At 43.3% G+C, this 22,735-nt stretch overlaps 1 protein-coding gene across 1 annotated transcript in view; it reads right to left on the bottom strand.

The window, feature by feature from the left end:
* Positions 1-2,322: 2,322 nt before the first annotated feature.
* grin2ba (glutamate receptor, ionotropic, N-methyl D-aspartate 2B, genome duplicate a) overlaps positions 2,323-22,735 on the bottom strand; it is a 62,526-nt gene continuing 42,113 nt past the window's right edge. Inside the window, exons 8-17 of the mRNA XM_085933664.1 lie at positions 17,530-17,644; positions 16,028-16,236; positions 15,701-15,872; positions 12,314-12,467; positions 11,795-11,920; positions 9,970-10,199; positions 9,719-9,879; positions 9,304-9,491; positions 7,086-7,324; positions 2,323-4,677 (exon numbers count right to left, since the gene is read on the bottom strand). Coding sequence (XP_085789790.1) covers positions 2,458-4,677; positions 7,086-7,324; positions 9,304-9,491; positions 9,719-9,879; positions 9,970-10,199; positions 11,795-11,920; positions 12,314-12,467; positions 15,701-15,872; positions 16,028-16,236; positions 17,530-17,644 — 3,814 coding nt within the window. The 3' untranslated portion in view covers positions 2,323-2,457. The remainder of the gene's footprint in view (positions 4,678-7,085; positions 7,325-9,303; positions 9,492-9,718; positions 9,880-9,969; positions 10,200-11,794; positions 11,921-12,313; positions 12,468-15,700; positions 15,873-16,027; positions 16,237-17,529; positions 17,645-22,735) is intronic.

Below are 22,735 nucleotides of genomic sequence, written 5' to 3'. Positions count from 1 at the left end.
AATCGGTAAACTATCGTAACAACGAGTGTAAAACAAAATGGTTGACTTCCATCGCTTAAAATGAGTAATGTTGGTGTTTCTGCACATTTTTATCCGTCTAATTTTTTTTTTTTTTTCATTTTTTAAAATCAGTTTCATTCTTAAATTGCTGTAAAACTTGATGGAAAGTTACATCCTGTCTGTCTGTTTACTGTACAAAGTGAAAAGAGGTTCTGAATATACTATTTACAAGTAAAAGCTTAAACATACTAATGCCGACTCAGATGCCATCACCAAAGTGTTACTTATTTTCTCGAGATTCCTACTTGCTTCTCAGATAACACTTGATCAGAAAATGTGTACATATAAAAATTCCAGAGATCTCAGTCTATTTATTCAGAGTCATGGTCGTATGGTTGGTGTATTGATTTAAGGCTAACAACTATCAATCTCACGATTACATTGTTATCTGTGAATTTATGAATAGTAATCGGCAAATCTGTGCAGGAAAGGGGAAGAAAAAAAAAAAAAGAAAAAAAGTGCTGTTATCATTAAATTGTGACTTGCATCATCCAGCTCACACAACACACACTCACCTATAACAGCGGTGCATTTAGATGAGGTTATAAGATAGATGTCAGCACTCTGCACACTCGGGCAGCTTCAATCTTGGCCGAGCACTCCTGCGCAATTTCTTGCAGCCCTTGAACTTCTGACACCGCCAGCTAATTGAAGATCAAACCTTTAAATAGCTCATAGAGACTTTTTTTTTTTTTTTTGTATTCTGTACAGTTGGATGAGTCATTAGCAGACAGCTTCTGTGAAGTGGGAGGGTGTGTGTGATGGGGATGATAAGGCATGTCTACTGAGTGCCTGAACCTACAACAGGTAAAGGTCCTGTGCAATAATGAGGCTTCACCAGCTTTTGAGAAATAGAAAAAAAAAAAAAAAAAAAGCAAAATTATCTACATCAGTCAAAGCTGATACCTCAGCGACCGTTCTTCTGCTCAACGTATTATGACTATCATTGATCCCCCCGCCCCCTCAGTTTAATTTTGCCATCCGGGCCCACAAACGCGATAGATGTTGGGACACTAGTGAGAGGCCAAACGGGTGGTGACTATTACCATGTAACCTGAATCAAAAAAGAAGCGAAGTAGAAAGGCCGCCGTGCTGTGAAGTGGGCCACTGCGAGACAGTGTGGGGACATCCTGAATAGAACTGGCGTACAGGTTCATAAAATCATTTTTACGAAGTTATAAAACTCTGCAGCATCTTGTATCTAAACCACTGCCAGGCGGCTTCTCCAACCGCTTGTCATTTTTTTTTTTTTTTACTGCAGTTTTTTTGTCGTACGTGAAGAGAACACCAAGTAATGGCGCGCGCCGCTGCGTGACCATGTGAACAAGAGGACACTTCCATTGGAGACCATTAAGGCACGTCCTTTTCTCTCAGCTTCTGCAGCTCTCAGGCTCTTGACTGAACAACAATTTGAAATATCTCAAAACAAAGTATGAGTCTTTAAGATCCTTTTTTTCCCATAAGGAGAAAATATGTACTGTACTCGTATGAAGTAAAACGTCCTACAAGGTAACTAAAGACTTCAGTCTTGCTGGCTTGGAGGTTGAAGAACCTGGCCAGTACTCAAATGGGGATGGAATATCACACCAATTGAAAATAAAGCATTAAAAAAAAAAAAAAATTATAAGCAGTGTTAACACAATCATTGTTGTTATTCACAATGTTATTAATATTATTGTTGATCTTATACCCTGTTTTTTTTTTCTTTCAAGAAGAATATCATCATTCATGATTGTATTTCTTTTGGTGTCGGGGGAGGACGAGGAAAAGGGAGGAGAACAGAAGTTTAAGGGGGTGGGGGGGGGGACAAGTCATCCACGTTGCCACTCCATCAAGGCGACAATGTCTTCTTGGAGCCCAGAGGGGCCGCTCGCTCGCTCCGCCCGCCCGCCGATCTCACAGTCTTCCCCTCGTAAGCACTCAGCGGGAGCTCTCGGGCTGCCGTCGAATCTCAACCAGCGCTCACATGTCCGATATCAAATTAAGATGAGCGATAATGGCCGACCGCGGCTTCACCGGTGGATGAAATGCGAGGCTTGAGCTGAGTGCATTTTCCCAGTTTTGTTTCTTTAAACTGCAACTGGACATAAAAGTAGAGTAGCTTTGGCCATTTGTGAGAGAGGGGTCACCTCCCTCTCCCCCGTCTCACCAAAGGTGTCCTGATTTTTTGTGTTTACCAAGATTTGCTTGCAAAATATAGATTTTTCCATTACTCAAGTTTGCATCCTGTTTCTGACACCACCTTTGGCTCTCGCCTTGCTTATCTTAAATTCCAGTCTCAGTATGGGATAGAGATGCAGTGTGTGTGTGGACAGTGTCTTTAAAAACATCCCTGATCTCCTAACACACCTAACACAACTCTATTCCACGTCTAATCCCAAATCCAGTCTCGGTCTCTCACACGTCCGATTCGATACTGGAGAGTTTCTCGTAGACGTGGCCGTTGCTTCCGTTGAAGGGTCGCGGCGGGCCCACCCCGAGCATGGAGCCGTGGTGGTTCAGTCCACCCAGGCTGAGTTCTTTCGGGAACCGCGGGGACACATTGGACATTGGCGCGGCAGATGGCGGCAGATAAGACGTGGTGCTCAACTGGCTTCTGAAGTCACTTCGGCTGTTTTTGGCAACCTGTTGCTGCTGCTGTTGCTTTTTCATGTAATATTGTTTGGCTCCGTGCATCAGACATTGATCGTCATCAAACGTGGGTATAAAGGGGTTCTGGTTTACCCGGTCCGGATAAAGCGATTTGGATAAAGAGAATGCCGCCCCGCCGCTACCTTCCATCAAAGACCTGTCCCTGTCTCTCATGTCTCTCTCTCCGACGGAGCGGCGATGGAGGCCCTCGCCTCCTCGGAACAGCCCCCCGAATCGGCCGTCACCTCCATAAAACGAAGGGTCCCGGTCTCTTTCCCTTTCCCTCTCAGAACCCCCGTGACGCTCAAATATGTGCGCAAAGGGGCTCGTGCCCTCCATGTAGCGCTCCTTTTCCTTCAAGCTAACGCTTCGGGGAGGTGGTAGCATGCCTCCCATGCCCGGAGCACCCATCCCACCAACTCCTCCCATACCTCCCATCATGCTCCCCATGCCGTCCGAGTCGTCCTTCTGAAGGTCAACAAAGGCGTCGTAGGAATGCTGCCGCCTGAGTGGTTTGCCGAATCCGCCGCCCTTCCTCCTCTGCTGGGCTTGCGATGGCGGCTGGGAGATCGGAGCCCCACCTTTCCCTCCACCAATCTGTTCCAAGAGGTGGTTATTGTCCTCGCTGATGTCGTAGAGGTTTCCCGTCTTTTTGCAGCCCTCGCAGCGCATACAAGTTGCAGAGCTCGGGCGGCTGCTTCCTCCGCCCCCCGAGGAGCCGCAGCTCATACCGCCACCGTAGCCTCCTCCGTGCATGGACATCTGCTTCATTCCTCCTCCGGACCGACAGTTCCTGCACTCCCATTCTCCGCCCGCCAAGCCAGATCCACCGCCACTTTTCGAGTCTGACTTTTTGGGTTTGCCCTTGAGGAAGTCCTCCACCGGAACCAGAGAAGTGCAAGTTGGTACTCCGCCGTCCCTATTTCCAGTGCCCTCAGTCAGATCGACGTGTTCCCACTGAGGGACGCCCTCTTTTGGACGGAATTGGTCCAAATAAAAGTCCCTCACGCTCTCCTTTTCTCTAAAGAGATAGTTTGTGTCATTATTCCCTCCTCGCTTCCGTTCCAATGGCAAAAGTGGCGGTGAGGCCGAGCGATGGTTGTGGTAGTGGTGGTGGCTTATGTGGTACGGCTTTCTCCTGTAGCCCAGCTCGATCTCATCCAGCTCACGTCTGGATTTGGCAGAGGCCGGCCTCTTTTTCAAGCTATCGCGGTATTGTTTGCGCTTCTTGGCATTTCCTTCCAGGTTCCCATAGGTCACCGTGTGCGTGGAAATATCAGAGACATCCGATCGTATATTCCCATCATCGTCCCCTCTCCCTCCGCAGTAAGTCGGACCGGGGACGTAAGTGGAACTGGAGGCTCCTCCCTTGAACGAAAACTTCCCGTACAAGTCAGGAAGGCCACTCTTAAATCCTTGGCCTGAGGGGGGAGTCTGTCCGGACAGAAGGTCAAACTTGCTCATGTTTCTGTGGGTCAGTGCCGAGCAGGGTTGGGTGGTGAAAATGGGCGGAACCCCGCCTCCGAGGCTGTCGCAGTCAAACATGCCGCCCTCCAGGGAACTGGCACTGCCCAAACTATGGGGCCTGTTGGGAGGCGGTCCACTGAGCCCAACTGTGGAACCGTGATGGTGCAGGTAGTGGTCCTGGTACAGATTACTATCCTTCATGTGGACGTTGCCAAACGTCCTCTCCACCTCACTGATGTAATCACTGAACATGTTATCATCCGGTAAGTAAGGCGGCTTGCAGTCCGAGTGTCCCGCCAGGCTGCGTCTGTGTTCCGAGATGTCGTAAACGGAGGATTCGCGTCGAATGAAGTCCAGGGCGCTGTGCGGCGAGCCGTTCACCCCGGAGGCCATGTTCTTTGCCGTGCGTAATAGACGCAAGATGTTGGAATGAGTGTTGTTCATGGTGGCCGATGGCGAGTTCAACGCCGAGCTGCTTTTCTCTTCGATCTGCACGCCGTGAATACAGCTGTAGATACCCTGCGTGGGGAAAGAAGCGCCATTAACGAGGGAAAGGAGACGCTGACAAAAAGACAAACGGCTTCATTTGCATCCGCTGATGTACCGTACAAGCGAATGTATAGGAAAGCAAAGCGGGCTTGACAGATGGGACAGTAAGGGCACATATCAATTGCACAGAAGGATTTTAGTCAGGACGAACATAAATAAGACTTGGAAGAAAGTACACTAATAAAGCGGATACATCTGTCCAGAAGTCAAAGGTCACATGGCTTTTGAATGCTCTATTTTTTTTGTCCCCCTATCACTTTAATCAGGAGGTCAGAAAATAATGACTCACTTTGGTTGATAAATTTGAAAATCAGACACTAATGTCTTTTCCTCACGAACAATGAACGTCATTGCGAGGCTCGGTGTGAGAGCTCTCTTGCGCACAAATTGGCACCATTAGCTCACGCTAGCAAATGTCTGAGAAGTTAATACGGATGAAATCAAATCTTAGACATCACAGGTTTCATATGCGGCAGCTGCTCTTTGACAAAATGGACTACTTTGCTGCTGGCCCCTTTATTAAAGTAGTTGATTATTTGGGCAGGTTCGGCAAATAGCAATAACAGAGATCTTTTTTTTTTTTTTCTCGAGGGGATCACGGTAAAATCTATAAGTGATTAAGCTGGTACAGAGAGGCGGGAAATCAACAAATAACTAGCCGCTCCCTGTGTACAAGTGCATATAAAGTGCCGACAAGCACAAGATCATAATTTGGTTGATACACGATGCAAATAAAGGACGACAGGAGGGGGAAAAAGGGAGTAATTAACAATCCTAATATATTTATTGTTCTAAATTCCCGAATCAATATTTTTCATTAATTTGCAGCAACGGTACAGGTTGGGGGTTCGAGAAACAGGTAGCCCGCGGGAACAGGCTAGCAAAGGCGCTAACCGACCATGAAGTCATGTGACGCCCACCGAGGGTGACAGATGACTCATTTTCTCCACGCCCAAACTCAAATGTTAATTGCAGCAATAATAATAACATTTATTGGATTAAGCTGTGAAATTAGAAAAGCAGAAGGACAAAAAAAAAGAGAAAGAAAAGGGTCAAATAAATAGAAAGGACACAATAGGTTATGCAAAAATAAAAAAAAGTCTCATTTCCACTGTCTGTCAGGTGTTTTACTAGGATGGCGATTTGCATATGCAAATAAAGCGCTCAATGAATTATTTTCCCCCTGAATATGTTTACATACAAATGATCTGGCTGCGTGCGTGGACTTTCATTTAGGTTGCAGCAGAAATGGAGGTAATTTGGGTCAAAAGAGAGCAATCAGTGAATGTTACGGGGAAACGTAATGGCTCTCACATTGCGATTGTTCCCATAGAAATGTTAATGCCGCAATCATAAAAACAAGTGCGCTGAACAGCCTGCCTGAGCGTAGAAATTTAATACAATGTCACCTGACATGTTTGCAGATGACATTTTATGTTCAGTCTACTAAACAGTCGTGTCAGGCAGAAATGATTTGTTCAATGTTATTAAAGAGGATGTTAACAACATGAGTATGATTTAATGAAAAACAATTCAGCGTGAAATTCTGCAATTAAAAAAGTAGAACAGGAAATACTGTAGCTACTAATTCAACTATACAGTGATACTTTTTTTTTTTGTCTTGATTGAAGAGAGTCGGCAAAATTTTCCCTTCAAAATATGGCACCGTTTTAAAGAAAAATGTATTGCGAAGAAATATTGTTACAAAACTAATCATCTATTTTCCTTACTTTTTTGTGCCGTTTTGTTGGACCCGTGGTTTAAAAACATAAATAAGGAAATATGAGAAACCAGGATTGTTTTTCTGCGGCCCCGGTGCCATAGCAGCATATCAACGAGAAGGAGCGAGCAAGCCGCTCGTGGACCTCTGCCGTAAATTATCCGAGTGCTTTTTTTCGCCTGCAGCACTTCACCTTCAGAGGCACGCGGTGAATTACACCGCAGCCGTGTCAAAACAATTGGAATGCAAATCAAACACCTCGGGTGACTTTGCGATCGAGTAATCCACCTTCGACTGATTTTGCTTGAGTGATTGATTGATTTCGTCTCAATAGTTTGACAATATTTCATTTATGGCTACCAGAATGATTTCAGTTAAAAAAGCCAATCCAAATTGAGTGGGCCTAAGGTAGAGCCTTGGGGGATGAACTGGCGTAAAGATGCAGCCATTTATGGATGGGCTTGTTTGTATTGCGTACACGCTTTATGGTAATTTGTTGACATTTTCTTGTCAATTTTTTGGAATTAATCATGAATATTATGCTAACCTTTTTTGCATATAGGTCACACTGTCATTCCTGGGAATTTCAAAAGTTTGGCGAAGGATGTATATGTTACAATTCCTTAATAGTGATGAGGATGAAAAGTATTAATCTCACCCTGCTGACGGAAAAGACAAGGCCGGGGCGACCCGAGCAGACACCCATGAAGCAGAAACGCAGCTGCCAATAGAACCAGTGTTCGCAGATAAATGTGATGAGCGACAGTGCCATGGCGGCCCCCAGCATGTAGAAGACCCCCGCCATGTTGTCCACGTCCAGCTGGCTGGACATCACCTCATTCTTCTCGTGGTGGCAGATTCCCGTCAGCCACAGGGACTCCAGTTCCTCCATCTCACCTGGATGTGGTGAAACAATAGAGAAGAAAATGGAGGGAGGGCAACAACAAGGAGGAAAAGGGGGGGGGGGGATCAAGATCAAAAAGTCAGTTTGGGCCATGGCGCAATGATAAGCGGGGAATAGTTTTATAATTCATGAGGGACTGTGTCCGTGTGTGTGTGTTTTAAGTGGCAAGCAGAAGGGATGTGATGCAATAACATGATGCCTGTTAGAGGACACCAGGGAAGAAGAGAATGATGCAACAGAAGAGGAGAGGGGGGGGGAAAAAGATGGCAGGCATATTTGTCTAAATTCTTAACTAATATTCGCCTGCTTTCTGGATGATATAGGATTTAAATAAATAAATACATAAATAAATAGTCACATGTATTTTAAATAAATACACATATAAATAAGGACACAAATACATATAAATAAATAAATCAACTTGTTTTTATACCGCCCGTAATCACAGAAACATCTCCACGTGTCTGATCTTTTTCTAGGCCAACAGGAGGGGAAGCAAGTGGGGGTGAGGCGTTGCAATGTCACATTGAAATCCAGAGCAGAGGGGAGACATGGCCGCTTGGTTCTTGTCGTACTTTTGAAAGACATTGTTCAAACACACCAAAACAAGCTCATAGTAGATAAAAAAGAAAAAAAAACCACCAACATTTGCCAGGTATTTTAAATAGTCAAGTCTGTCACTCTTGTTTTAGGGTAATAAAAATCAAATCAACGCTCTTTTGTCATGTTGAAAGCGATGACCCAAATTCACACACACACATACACACCAACAAACCTGGAAACCCAAACGCATGCAGGGTCGAAATAAACCGGGAGCGATGCTGGCAACGCTAACTGGGACGCACGATAGCCGGCCCCGGAGGGTCTATGGTTCAGGAGCTGACATGATGGATGTTTTCGTGAATTTAGAAGAATTTTAACTATTACCGACACCATCACGAAAGCATTTTAAACTGATTTTCTTTCTTTTTTTCAATTAATGATTGTCGGTCACTTTGCTGCTAATCAATTTAACGGCTCACTATTTTTTTTCCTCATCATCTTATATCTCCTTACCTTTATTTTTATTATCCATTGTGATAAAGAACATATTTCTTTCAAAAGGCTTGTAATATTAATGCAGCTTTTATTATTGAGATTTATTCACCAAGCCGACGTGTGTCTTTCTAAAAGATTGTTTACTAAAAGGCTTAGACACTTCTGAGTGGGTTCAATTTCCACTTTGTCTTGATGTACTCTGTGATTGACTGGCAACCTTTACAAGGTGTAGCTGGCCTTTTGCCTGAGGTCGGCCGGAATAGGCTACAGCTCCTTATGACCGGGTCCGAGCTAAGCAGTATAGTAAATGGATGGCTGCTAGGCTCCAAATATGGTTGTCCAATCCCCTGAAAGCAAGGACTGAACTTAACCCGCAATTAAATTGAATTTTCTTCCCTTTAGTCATTTGAAATCATAAACTATAATCCCCAAATGAGCAACCTCCATTGGGTTATTCGTAGCAAAAAAAAGATGTCGTCGGAAAGCAAATAATACCGTGAGCTGTGTTTTGCGCACACCCCTAAAAACAATGCAGCAATGGCGGGAAGACGACTATAAATCTGACGTAACCTCTGAGTTGTGCTGAGGGGGGACAATAAATCCAAAGAAGACGTTTGATGTGTGATCACAATGAGCTAACGCTATCTCGCTTTTGAAACATTTTAGAGAGTATTGGCTTGCAGTCATTCCAAGGTGTTAGGAGGTTTAATTTCCCTCAAGAGCTGTCTGAATCCTTCCTTCCTTACGGGGGTCGGCCATAATCGTCTTATTTGAAAATTCAATGTGAGCGGATGTTTCAATAAATCATTCCGAGAACAGAACCTCCTCGTGAACAATCTGCTCCCTTCGCTTATGATGTAAAGGCGGATTGCCCTTGGTCCGCTCGGCGCATTGAGATGTGGACAGAAAACAGATGAGCGCCGCCGCGTCTCACCGTCTCCGAAGAGCTGCAGGATGGCCAGGTCCACGTGTCTCTTCCAAAGCGACTCCTTCTGGATGGCGATGCCGTAACCGGTGGTGGCGAAGATGTAGCCGCTGCCGATGGTCACCAGTTTGCAGCCCTCGTCTCTGCCGGCCATGTAATTCAGCACGGCCGCGTCATAAATGAAAGCGTCTAGTTTGCTAATGAAAAAAGAAGCAGCGGAAGAGAGATAGGTTAGACTTAATTAGCACTTAGGAGCGAGACATCGCAGCTACAACATTCCAATTAACCTGCTAAATAGCACTAAGCTGGTGATAAGTGGAATAGACTTCCAGACAGTTTGCACACAGTGTGGTTGGTGGAGATGTCATGCTCAACGGTCACAATATTAGGTACACCGAGACGCAATATTAAAAAAAATCTTCACCCGGCTTTGAGGCTCTGAAGAGCCTCGTTGACATTTCTCTGATGAAACTTGGTCATGTAGGAGTGCATCTCGGGATAGTTGTTCCTTATGTTTCTCTCTGTGCTCCCATTCGGAACCGTGCCGAACCGAAAGGGAGGCGAGAAGTCGTTGGGGCTTTGGAACTAAAGATGGAAAGCAGAAGATGTGTGTCAAAAAAAAAAATTCTTCATGAGGAGCAAATGAGAAAGACGCAAATTAGACGACCATCTTACCTTTTTGTCCGAGAGTCCCGTTACCTGGTCCACGTATTCCTCCTGGATCATGAAGGCGGCCAAGTTGGCAGTGTAGGAGGCCAGGAAGATGACAGCAAAGAAGGCCCACACTGAGACCATGATCTTGCTGGTGGTACCTTTGGGGTTCTGCACCGGCACAGAATTGTTGAAGACCAGACCCCACAACAACCAGATGGCTTTGCCAATGGTGAAGGATGGACCGTGCGGCTCTGGGGTCAAATACAGGAAACATTTACGGTTATCTGATGTTCCGTCCCTGCATAAATATTAGTTTTCACACCAAAGTAACAACAACAATAATAATAATAGTCATTTCATGATAATAATGCTAACAACAACAATAATAATAATAATAAGTTTTATTATTATTATTATTATTATTATTATTGAATGTCTTCCTACCAAGGCAAACTGCAGTTAACATTCAAATGTGTTTCGAATAATTTTGTCCACAGTATCCAGCGGCAACATAATAAAAACAAAAATCAGCTTGATAGATAAAACGCAGGTACTGTATGTCTGGTACAGTTCTCCTAAATTGTAGTCATCTGCATAAATTGAGTGACATGTCCATTTATTTGACACACTATCAAGTATATGGCGATTATGATCACGAATTGTGTCGTAATGAATAAACTATTTAATTAGTTCTGAGTCATGAACTGAGAGCAGACTGTCTCCCTCTACTCATTATGGAGTGATATAGCAGTTGAATTGTAATGTTTGTGTGAGTAAGTGTGAACGTGAGCGTGTGTGTGTGTGTGTGTGTGTGAGAGGGAGAGCGAGGGGACATGACAAGGAGGCAGACAGTATCCGTGCCCTCCATGTGGGTTTGCATTGTGATGCGATGGGGGGGGGGGGGGGCTTTGTTCATGGACAAACAGACTTTGTTGTGCCAAATGTTCTCTTTTGTAAAGTTTGTGAGAGAGTCAGTTACATAAGTGGAGTGGAGACTATGCAATCTGCAGCCATTGATATCCAGTATTGTTGTTTGGAGTCCTTTGTGTCCAAACTTCGATCTGTGTGATTCCAAACTCCTTTGGTGCAACATGCAGATAAAAAAAAACTAAAACTAAGGCTCAGATAGAGCAGTTAAGGATGAGAACATCCTTACATTTTGCTGAAGTTGGAATGGAAAGAAGAGCGAGACAGATGTCTAAATATAGCCATGTGAGGTGGCCTGGCGGCTTGGAAGATCTGACACAAAACTAGCCCCCCCTTTCGCTGTCAGTGCGAAGAGGAATTTTTTAAGCAGCATGGAAATGTATGCAAATAACTTGCAAATGGACTGTGTGGAGGTAAGAGCACTGACGCCGCGTTGAAAGCAGAGCACACAACACCTGTAAATGATGAAAAGGGCAAACGTGAAGGAGGAGGAAGAGAAGGGGGATGAAATAAGCAAAGGACTGCTGGTCTCCGTGTGGAGGCGGGCTTTGATATTTTTGCGCATGTCTGTAGCTCTCTGCACAAAATATATTCAACAGAGAAGTGTGGCAAAAAAAATGCAATGAGTCACTTTATTACTTTTTATGTTTATTTATTTATTTATTTATTTATTTATTTATTTATTTATTCATGATTTATTTATTTATATTATTTTATTTTATTTTATTTTTATACATTATTTTTATTTTTGACACCACTATTATGGCGCTACTGTATAGTAATTGACGCCCACTAAAAATGAAGCATTCAAAAACACGCTAAATGTCTCCAAGTGATGCAAACCGGCACATCTCCTTCTTGTTTGCGCATCTACTGTGGTATGTGTGCGCTGTGCGTTGATTTGGGGGAGGAGCCTCACCTCTGCCGTCAGCCAGACAGCGGTTGTAGCCCACGGGGCTGAAGTACTCAAAAATGAACACGGCAAATGCTGACACCAGCAACAGCATCACGAACATCATCACCCACACATCCGCGCTGAAGGGCTCTGGAGGGCAAGCCGGCAAAAAGAGAGGGAGAGAAGAGGGGAAGATGAAGGGAGACCAGGGAGGGGGTTTGGACCCACGGTGATAAGAAAAAAAAGACACCAAAGGGAGGTCGTGGGGAGCCAGAAAATTGAGGGGTGATGTTGAGAAATGAAGGGGAAACAGAATGAAAAGAAAAAAAGGAGGTAAGTGAAATAGAGATATGCAAGTATGGCGTGCCAGATTGAGAAAAGGAAGGACGAGTAGGAGAAATGAGTGGGAAGAAAAGGGCAGAGTGCAAGAATAATAACACATGAATAAACTGTGGAATATAAGATTTGAGTCAATGCATTGCCATGTCCGGTAGTTTTATGACAATATCCAGAACAGAGGAGAACAATAAAAACATTGCTCACCTAAGAAGGCAGAAGGTGAAACGGTGCCGTTGCTACGGGAGACCATGACGCTGATGCCGGTCTCGATGAATGGGACTGAGAAGTCGATGACCTCTGACCTTTCCTCGTTGATGGTCAAGGAACCGACAGCCATGTGGGCATTTTTTAACACCACCTGGACAATAGAGGACGGAGACTTTTGGTTCCGGATTGCAGACTTTATCGACCCGGGGTGTATATTTTGCATTGGGGAAAAAAAGTCTCGTGGCACATAAACAAAGAAAAATGTCACAACAAATGGATACACGGGTTAATTATGTAACCTCAGCCATCTAGTGGAAGAGCATTTAATGGTTTCTGCCTGTCACTTGGCGTCGCTGGCATAGATTTATCGCATCAATTAAGCAGAATTGGATAATTTGCCGTGGCGCACCTGATGATCTCTCATGGCACATTACAGTAATGTGTCACGGCACGCTGGTTGCCATCGAACACCTGAACGTCTGTATAAATTAGTAGGTCCATGGAAAATGGACACTGGAAGGCATATGGATCCAAACTGTCAAGAAATTACAACTTCATTTCGGAAAATCTACATGCAGCAGCCTGTATAAAATATAAATTAGTCAGTTGTACTCAAATAAAATAGTATTGTACTAATAATCAACAACTTTTAATGATATTTTAATAATATATAAAAAAATATATTGATTTTATCTGTGGTGTCATTTAAAAAAAACAATTTTGATATATTAAAAGAAATATTGAATTTGTCATTTTATCAATTAAAAAATTAAAAAAATCAAGTCTGTTGTCGACGCTTCTATTATTATCCCTGGAAATGAGAGACTGAAATATGTTCAATGATGTAATATATCAGGGGCAACTATTAGGTTTTTAGAGCTCAGACCTTGCAATCAGAGCATAATAACACCCGTCTAGACATCGTGATATCCAGCAACCGCACAGAGCGAGTCGGCTTTAAATTAAAAAAAAAAATTCAAACCTAGCTTCACCGCTAAAAATGAAGGAAGGTGTGGTTACTGTTAAGATATCCACTGCATCATAATGAGAGCTGATTGGCCCTCTAAAATAGACCAATCCAATTGTTGTTCTTATTTTGGATCTCCTCACATTGTTTGAAATGAAATATTAATCATTGTAGTAGAGGGAGGCGGACTCTCTTACTGCCCATCAGGGCGAGGAGAGGAGGAAAAAAGTAGGTTATCACATTAGGTCAGAACTGCATCCCAATACCTGTCCTACTTCTACTTCTCCGCAGTCCGCCAAAGGTAGTATATTTAGCCCCCAATTTGTGTTCAAGTGGCCCGAGACTATCGAATTAATAAAGTGTGCATGAGTCAAAGCTCCAGTGTGTGCAAAGAGACTTTGTGTGCTTGTGCATGAGTGAGTCACCAAGCGATGCTACCCAACCTTTGTTCCCCACCTGTGAAGCGGACGCTCACAGGCAGAAAGACAATCGACTCGGCCCGGTTGACGCTGTTTGTGTGTGTGTATTTGCAGACTTATTTGTCGGGAGGAAGCGTCGACGCGCATGTCCACCTGTGTGCCTAAACGTGTCAACGTCACCCCGGGGGAGAAGAAGAAGAAGAAGAAGAAGCTCGTGTAGCAGTGCACTTACTTCCTCTCTCTCTCGCTCTCTCTTTCCATTTGCTCTCTCCATCTCCCTCCTACGACATGTTCTCTCCGTGTTATGAAAGTGACCCATGTGGGTGTTATTGAGAATGAGTGAGCAAGGATGGAAGTTTGTGCGAGTGTGTGTCTCAGCTGGTGTGTGTCTTGGGTGGCCTAACTCATTATCTTATTGCCAAGAAGATTTTCGATGAAAAGTATGAATGGTAATGTAATCTCTGACACTTGCTGAAGTGAAGAAAAACTAGAAGCAATTATTGCCCGCCTCCAACCAACACCCCCCCCCCCTTCTCATTTTGATCTATTGTCTTATGAAAGGCCTTAAGTGATCTCAGAAAGTGTTCAAGAGAGTGTTGGGGCACGTCCCCAAATGGGTGCATGTGTGTGTGTGTAGGCACGTGTGTGTCCAGATCTCAGTCCATTAAGAGTTTGAAATCTACTGTCATTTTGGCGACTTTCCAACTGGAGAAGGACAAAGATAGTCGACATCCGCCAGAGAGATGCAACAGCATGGTGCGCATGGGTGTGTATGTGGTAAAATAAATAAATAAATAAATAAATAAATAAATAAAATCTGCGTAAATGCAAATTTGCCAGTGAAAAACGGAGAATATCCAAGGGTCAACTGTGGTTTTAAGTTGTAATATTACCATTCACCACTAGATGGAAGACATGGCTTAGGTGCATTTATACTATTATCTTATATTGCTCTACATTACATGAGCAAGGAAAAAAAAAATCTGTGGCTTTTAATGATATGCGGAATTATACCTCAATAATGGTTAAATTTGAGTACGTTGATTTTTATGAAAAAATACCCAACGTACGTCTGTGCACTTCATTTTGATATGCTGTTCAATAATATCTTTGTTTTTAGATTAGCATAGTGCATCTTATATACGCATTAGGAAAAATATAAGTTGCTCATCTCTGGTTTATATGCTTTTGTGTGTGTGTGTGTTGGGGGGAGAGCAAAATAGCAAGTTTGACAAATGGCGCCTCCCCCCCGATCCTAATGACCATTTATCGGTGAGGCTAGGAAGAAGACAGCACATTATGACGCTTTTAGCAAGGGTGATGGCGTTTATTACAGGTGAGCACACTTATAGCTCGGTGCACACTAAAGCCCAGCAGTGTAGCTTAAATGGCTTTATATAATAGACTAAATGGGTCACTTTAATATAAATTGAATAGCGGGGAGGGGGGAATGGACACATTGTGAAGGTTATGCAGACTTGTGATGAGACACAGCTACGTTTTCAACCTGTGACCTTTGAGCTGCTATTGATCTGCTTACTTTTTCCTTCATTACCAAACCACTGGCCAGACAGCAAAAGTGCATCTCGCTGTAACGGGTTGATGTACGAGAACTGACAGCGAGCTTTGACCGGGACCGGGGTCTATTATGGGATGTTAAGAGCCCACTGACCGAATCGCTTTGGGCTGCTGGAAATTGAAGGTATGAAAACAAATTTCCATGAGGAAATTCATCCTTTTGACGGCAAAGCTAAATATAGAAGAGTTCATTTGGCCTTTGGGAAGAAAGGCAGACACTTTTTTTTTTTTTCTTCACCTTCGCCCACACGTACATAATTGCAATTCTGGCCAGGTTTATTCAAACCAAAACAATGTCCGTATACTTCCGAGCAGGAAGGGCATTTTGGAATAAATAAATAAATGAAAGAAATTCTTGCTGGAGCTTTTCTCATAAAGCTGGAATCATAAATTGGAATAAAGAAAAATAAAACTCCTTACCTCTCCCACCATGCCATTCCACGTTCCATTAATCTTCTTGCCATGCTTGCCATTGGTAACCAGATACAAGTCGTAAGTGAACTTGACTGACTTGGCGATCTTCTTTAAGATGTCAATGCAGAAACCTTTACAGCATCGCTTGATGTAAATCCCCGACTCCTTGGTCTGATTCCTGTATATGTAGTAGATGAAATTAAAATGCGTGATTTCCATTGCCCTCAGGCAAATGATGTCATAATTAAACAGAGCAGAGTGGAGATTATTTAACCTAAACTAATTACAATTTCATATCATAGCTTTAAATAAGCCATAATTGAAGCATCTCACAATGTTTTGATCTGTTTGCGGCAGGGCACAGTGTTCCTCATACAAGTCCCGCTCAGCGGGTCCACGTCCTCCACGATGACGAAAGGAGCCTCCTCCAGCGTCACGATGGACAGGTGGTCATCTTCCCTGGTTGCAATCCCACCATAGAGTTCGTAGCGAGGCCACACGTGGTACTTCATCGAGAGGGAACCGTTTTCCCATTTGCCTACCTGTAGGGCGAAAAAATGCAAAATGGCGATTTAAATTGAGAAACAACGAATGACGAGACAGAAAATGGATGGAGTGGGAGAGTCACATGACCAGCTGGCTATGAAACTCATTCAGATGCAAACTGTTGCCTCCTCTGTGGAGGGAGGAGGGTCCAGCTGTACGGCTGAAGGACCGGGCCAAGCCCTGGTGGCTCTCCTCCAACCAAGAGTCATCAATTAGTCCATTTCCCCAGTTGCCGGTCACATGACAGCACTCTGCTGATGCCGGTTCCTTCAAGTGTACTTATGGAGATGGAACCGGCTTTGGATCGTCCAATCAGAGGCCACGCAATGGGAATCGTAACAGGAACGACGGCATCGGGTTGTAGAGTCATCATTGCACTGCGGGGAACTTGGCATGAACTTCGACAAACATGAGTCAGTGTAATATAGACAAAGACGCAGATGGGGCGCTGAACACGACTGGACACTCTTCACACTCATTCAGAAGGTGCCAGAAAGGACGCTTGTAAGAGCTCGGAACTCATTAGGATCCACAAAAGCAGTTCGGATGGAAGTCAAGCTGAGAATTAAACATGAGTGAAAACGAGAAGGAGGGGGGGGGGGGGCAAAGACAGCAGAGACAGAAGGGGAGACGCTCACCTTGTTCTCTGATCAGAGGACAGAATATAGATTGGAGGGGTAGAAGACGGAGAAATACAAAGAATAGAGAAGAGGAAGAGTCATAGAAGTCAGCTACGAGGACGAAGAGAAGGAAGAGGCGGGTCCGTGCAGCAACTTTGCAGGTGGCGTTCGTTTTGGGTTCGTTTTTGGATGTGACAGCGTGTCTCGGGATTATGAACCTATGACTTGACACATCTGGATTTTCTCCATCAGTTAAAGAAATTTTCCTTCATTGTTTCAAGTCAGGGGGCCCTTAAGTTGGTTCTTACTTTTCTCTCCCTTTACTTTCAAAACAGCCTCAAAATAAAATTGCTAATTAGCAGCTTTGGCAAATATTCATTCAGAAGCATCACTTCGGAGCGTGTGCCGCAGCGTGCCGCTCAAAGGCACCTTGACCATTTTGATCATATCTAATCAGTATGGCGCCTGGAAAGCTTTGGGCTTAAAAACTCCAAAACGTGATGATGAGCGAATCAGATCTTTATCTCCACATCAGCCGCTTCAATCACTAAACTAACTTACTGTCACTTTCTGTCTCATAATTATAACACAGGAGCATTTAGTTTGTCTGATTGATTGTTTGCTTGCTTTTGGTGACTTGCAAAATTAAAAAGTCCACGACAAACTTACCCTGTCCCACTGTCTGTCCTTATTGAGCAGAATGATGACCAGCTTGGGGTGCATCTGGTAGCCATCTTCACTGAACGACAGATTTCGGCCCTCAAACGTCACATTCATTAGGTACCTGAGTGTAGAAAACCAAATGAGATTGTATTATTATTATTATTATTTGAGTGTATTTTACAAACTCAACCGACAACTCATTCAGTACCATTGACGGTTATAGACGTCAAAGATATTAACTGGGTCGGCAGTGAATGAGTTAAATAAAAAGCCGCATCCACAGTGGTAGAGTACAAAAAAAAAAAAAAACACTGCCAAGAGTGCGATATGCTGATAGAGAAGCAGCAGTTCCATCACACAAGGGGAAACAAATGTCAAGAACACAAAATGTGCCGAACCAAAAACAAAAAGCCACAAATTGATGGTTGTCACACATTGCTACCCTTTATTTATCTCTCAGGTTCCTGAATGCATCAGCAGGTTGCATTGCGTCACACGCCTAGTGATGTCACACTATTTACGTAAGCGAAAAAGCTAATCGCCATCCCTGATTTCACACCCCGCTCGAGAAGCACAAGCCAGACGAGGATTTACTGTCCCAAATTGTACCGTGACAAGCTGAACTCAACTTGAGCTCGCTGGAGTTGAGGTCTGCTCAGGGACATCTGAATGGCTGAATTGCATACAAAAAAAAAATACAAATATATATTTTTTTACAGTTTCTAATAACAGATCTTCAAATTAACAATCAAGAAATCCCTCTCTGGAATGAATTGAAACGATTCCCTTGCGGTATATGTGCGATGCAGTATGTCTGCTTCTGTCAGTGTGTGTTTGTGTGGTGGAGGAGCAGAAAGCCAGCAAAAGCAGCATTGTTCCTGTCAGGTGAAATAATTTCAACTACACAACACACACAGTGCACTCTCATATTGCGATCATAGCGAACGTGCGTGTGTGTGTGTGTAGATGGGAACATTTGTCAGGTGATCTGAAATCTCGCACAGCCACACACACTCCTTTTGAAAGTGTGTCCTTACATGACAACCGCAATGTGCTCAAGCATGGAGTCGAAAACTCGAACGGTTCCTCGGAGAGATATAAACAGGCAAAAAAAAAAAAAAACACTCTTTCTGGATTCTTTCGCTCTTCACCCTTTACTCTCGGTCTCGCACCCACCCGACCGCCCCCCCCCTCCTCTGTGACAGTTTCCATGGAAACATTCTACCTCATAACCATGGCTGCCGTATATATTGTATGTAGATGAAATATGTACGAGAGGAAAAAAAAATCAATCTACCCATCCATCCTAGATATCGAGATTAGATTTGCAGACTGGAATGTTTTAGCCAATCATTCCGCAATGATGCTAATGCTAGCCTATTTATTTGATTTCCTGTATTAATAATTGATCTTTTCGATAGCGGCGAGTTCCGCGTGTCCTGCACATGGCCCCATCCCACAGAGCTTTGGCACCGATACAAAGTGCATGGAATAAATCAGAGGCCATTTACAAAATGACTTGACGCCGTGGCCCCTTTAATCTCGACAGAGCGGGCGATTGGTACAAACCACCATGCATTGTTTGCGATGGCATGTTTGGGCGTCCCACACACAAGCATATGTGTGTTGCCATGGCACCCACAACCACTGCGACTTCCGAGCCAATCTGCTGCATCACTATGGTAACGGTAATCTCTCGGAGGGTGGGCGGGAACGAGACCGAGACAGTGTGATGGGATTCAGAGAAAAATAAGGGGAAGAGGACTGCGTGTCATAATTCAAGTGTCTTCTTCTTACATTATATTGTTGCTATCGCTGCCGATAAGGTATTAGTGTGATTATATGTAATGTATAGAAGTGTGGGTAGAACTGAACAGCTGCACTCTGACATGTTGAGAAATTTTTTTTATAAATATATATATAATATATACATATATATAAAATATATTATTATGATATATACATAAGATATTATTATACATATATAATATATACACAAAATTCCCATGACTAGTCAGTTTGGTTTAGTGTGATTTTTTTCAAGTTTGCATTTTCAAATTATGAAAGGCATTGAAATGATAGGTTCCCTTTGTGAACCACTTTTTTTGTCCCAAATGAATCTGGTCAGATCCCGCAGGTCCTGCTGCGTGTCATCATGCCTTGCTTAAAACTAGATGACAGAGGTTGCCATGGTAACTCTCAGTGTATTCCTTGGAGCGCAGCCTCCTCCCTTTATTTTGTGACGTGAAATTGTAGCAAATGATATTGAATTGGGCACCCACTAAATGCCACGATGTGCTGCCAACATCATCAATTGGAATGAAAAGAAGTGTCATGCGTAGCCTGTGATGAAATAGAAGAGCAGCGGCTCACCGCACGTGTATTAAAAGTACAGCGAGGCATTCCGAAAACAATTGAGGCGCTCGCGCAATTTCCCTCATTAATGCTCTTGTTCCCATTTACATGGAAGCACAAAATGCAAAAAACACACAAACAGCCACTCGCTCGACAAAATTCACGGGTTGACACAGATACGTTTCAGCGCATGTTCTCATGTGAATAATGGAGCAGTGTGAAATATTGATAAGTCAGTTTCAATAAATTAACCCCAGAATAAATTAGTCATGAATTACGCTCCTTAGCAATTACTGTGGCTCAATGTACTTATTAGATTTGCATAAAGGAGCCCATTGGAAAATGGGCCATTTGTCACTGTGGGGGGAATTATTATTTTTTTTAAATATATTTACACTGTTTGTAACATACTGTACCTTTACTGCATTCACACTACGCGATGTGTCTGTGTTTAACTCTTTAAGCAACACACTGAACAAAAACGGTGGAGCATCATATGAGGACAGACAATAAAGTTAAGTCATATATTCCTTATCCTCTGCAAAGAATAACTAACATTTGCACAGGTGAGCTGAGAAGATCTGAGGTGTTTCTGATGCATTATACTGCCCCCAGGTGGCCAAGGGGGACACACCCAAAAGAGCAATGCAATTGAAATTCGATTAACATTTGAGTCTTTTCAATTGTATCCTCCCAAAATAGTAATTCATTACTAACAATGATGGAGTGCTATTTTTCGTTCAAGTACTTAAACAAACAGGGACATACAAAAATGCGGGGTTAAGATAAGACGACAGGATAGCGGAATAAACCCAAAGAGGAAAGTAGGAGGAAAACAGGAGATTACAATAAAAATAGAGAGCATTAAAAGACTAAAAATAAGCAGGAACACCCTGATCGAGTTCCAGTCAAGAGCAAACGCTCGCACACACATCTACATAAACACACACATATACGCAGGTGCACATGGCACACACTCATTGCGCAGCTCACTAGGGTTACAACACATTTTTACAAACACACACATACCAAGTTCAAAAAGGTCCAGAGAGCTTCAGAAGCACTTGACACCTTTCCAAGTTCAAACTCATTTGGAACGTGTCCACGGCATGCGAGGTCAGCGGCCCCGCTGTCAAACTCGTGATCCCCTCGCTCGTCCGTTTCCATCGCTGCCTCGTTCTGTTCTTATGCTCTCTTTGTGCTCCTCTTCTCCTCCTCTTCTTCCCGCCGTTATCTTTCCCTTGTCAGGATACCCCAGAGCTGCGTACTGTGGATTTTATTCACGTATAGTTGTGACCTTCACATAATGTGCTGCGTCCTTTTTTTTGTCCTGCACTGGTTGCTTTATTTAGATTACTTTTGGATATAAAAGAATGAATACTAAAACTAACTTTGCCAAAACATTTGGAATGCAAATTACTTCAGATAATCATTTAAAAAAAAAACAATAATTTTATAACTTTAAATTAAAAATGCGTTGACAAATTAAAAAAATCTATTTAAAATTTGTAAATTTAAATTAAAAAATGGGTTTTCATTTTTTATTTTTATTTTAAAGTATTCTGTCAGTATTTTAAGCTTTTCTATGAATCTTTTAATTTGATCCTTATAAGACAAGGCGGGACAATCACAAATTTGGACAGCACTCAGTTTTGCTTGTTTCTAAACTCACCCAATAGAGTACAAACCAGGTCAGTTTGAAAAGTCCAACCTTTGGCTGCAAATGTGAATGGAACCATTTCAAAGTCATGCGTTACAGCTTGAAAGCAAAAATCGAACAGGTTTTGTTGACCCCGCGGAACTCGTCGTGATGATTGCCTGCTCTCCCTGAACCGATGTGACTTCCTCGCAATTGAGCAAAAATATGTTCCACTAGAAACGGAGCGTGCGCTTTTATCGCTCAGGAGGGTAATTTGAGATGCGGCTGCTCAGACTAAAAAGAAAACAGGAAATAGACCGAGCGCTTTCTGAATCATGCTCTTTCTATTTCTACAGATTAATAACTACTCCTAATTAGTTTTTGAGAGTCAGAACAATTTCTAATCCAATTCCACTAGTTTGCCGATTAGTCTTCCTTTCAGCTGCCGGGTTCAATCAATTTTCCATGGTTTGTTTTCAGGACCTATTTCTTGCAGACACTCAGAGAATAGAGAATTAGTTATGACTGATAATCAGGCCCGTTTGAGCTACAGATGGCTGGCCAATGAAATAGAAGATCCAAAACCAAGTGGGGAAAGCAACCTGAGCGGGAGCAATCTGGCAAAAGATGCTCTCGTTCGAAAGATGCGGCTAGCGATGCAAAAATCTCCCACAAGTGTTACGCAATGATGTCGAAATAGGTCGATTGACTCGCATCCTTTTCATTCTGAAACCATTCAGCGACCTCGCTGTCCTGCACAGAAGCATTTATGCGTCTGCATTCATTTCTTTTACAGGAGAGTAAGGCCGCCTTTCATTGAGTCGTTTCTCCGCTCCTCGTTCCATGACTTAGCGACGAACCGTCATGGCCGCCTATGCTGGCGAGCGTCCGTTCGCTTTCGACTTCATAGACTGCATCCGATTGATAATCTCTTGAAGACAAAGGTTATCGCCACCTAAATTTGGTTAAAGCAGCAAGGGGGCGAAGGATCTTCGCGCGGCTCGGAACTGATCTAATCAACGACAACGCTAAGTTGATTATGAGATTGCACGTCCAAAACACAGAGGCTGGCTTTGGAGAGGATGGAGAAGGAGAAAGCGCCACACGCTTACGGGCCACTTCACTAAGCACACTTGGAAAACATTAAGAGATCTTGTACGCCACACCCCGATTCATTTTTTTTTTTTTCATCATTATGATTAAAAGCCTGTTTGCTAA

Source organism: Syngnathus leptorhynchus, chromosome 16 (genome assembly GCF_054491065.1).
Source record: "Syngnathus leptorhynchus isolate UIUO chromosome 16, UIUO_Slep, whole genome shotgun sequence".
Lineage (NCBI taxonomy): Eukaryota > Metazoa > Chordata > Actinopteri > Syngnathiformes > Syngnathidae > Syngnathus > Syngnathus leptorhynchus.
This window is presented reverse-complemented; position numbering and strand designations above follow the sequence as displayed.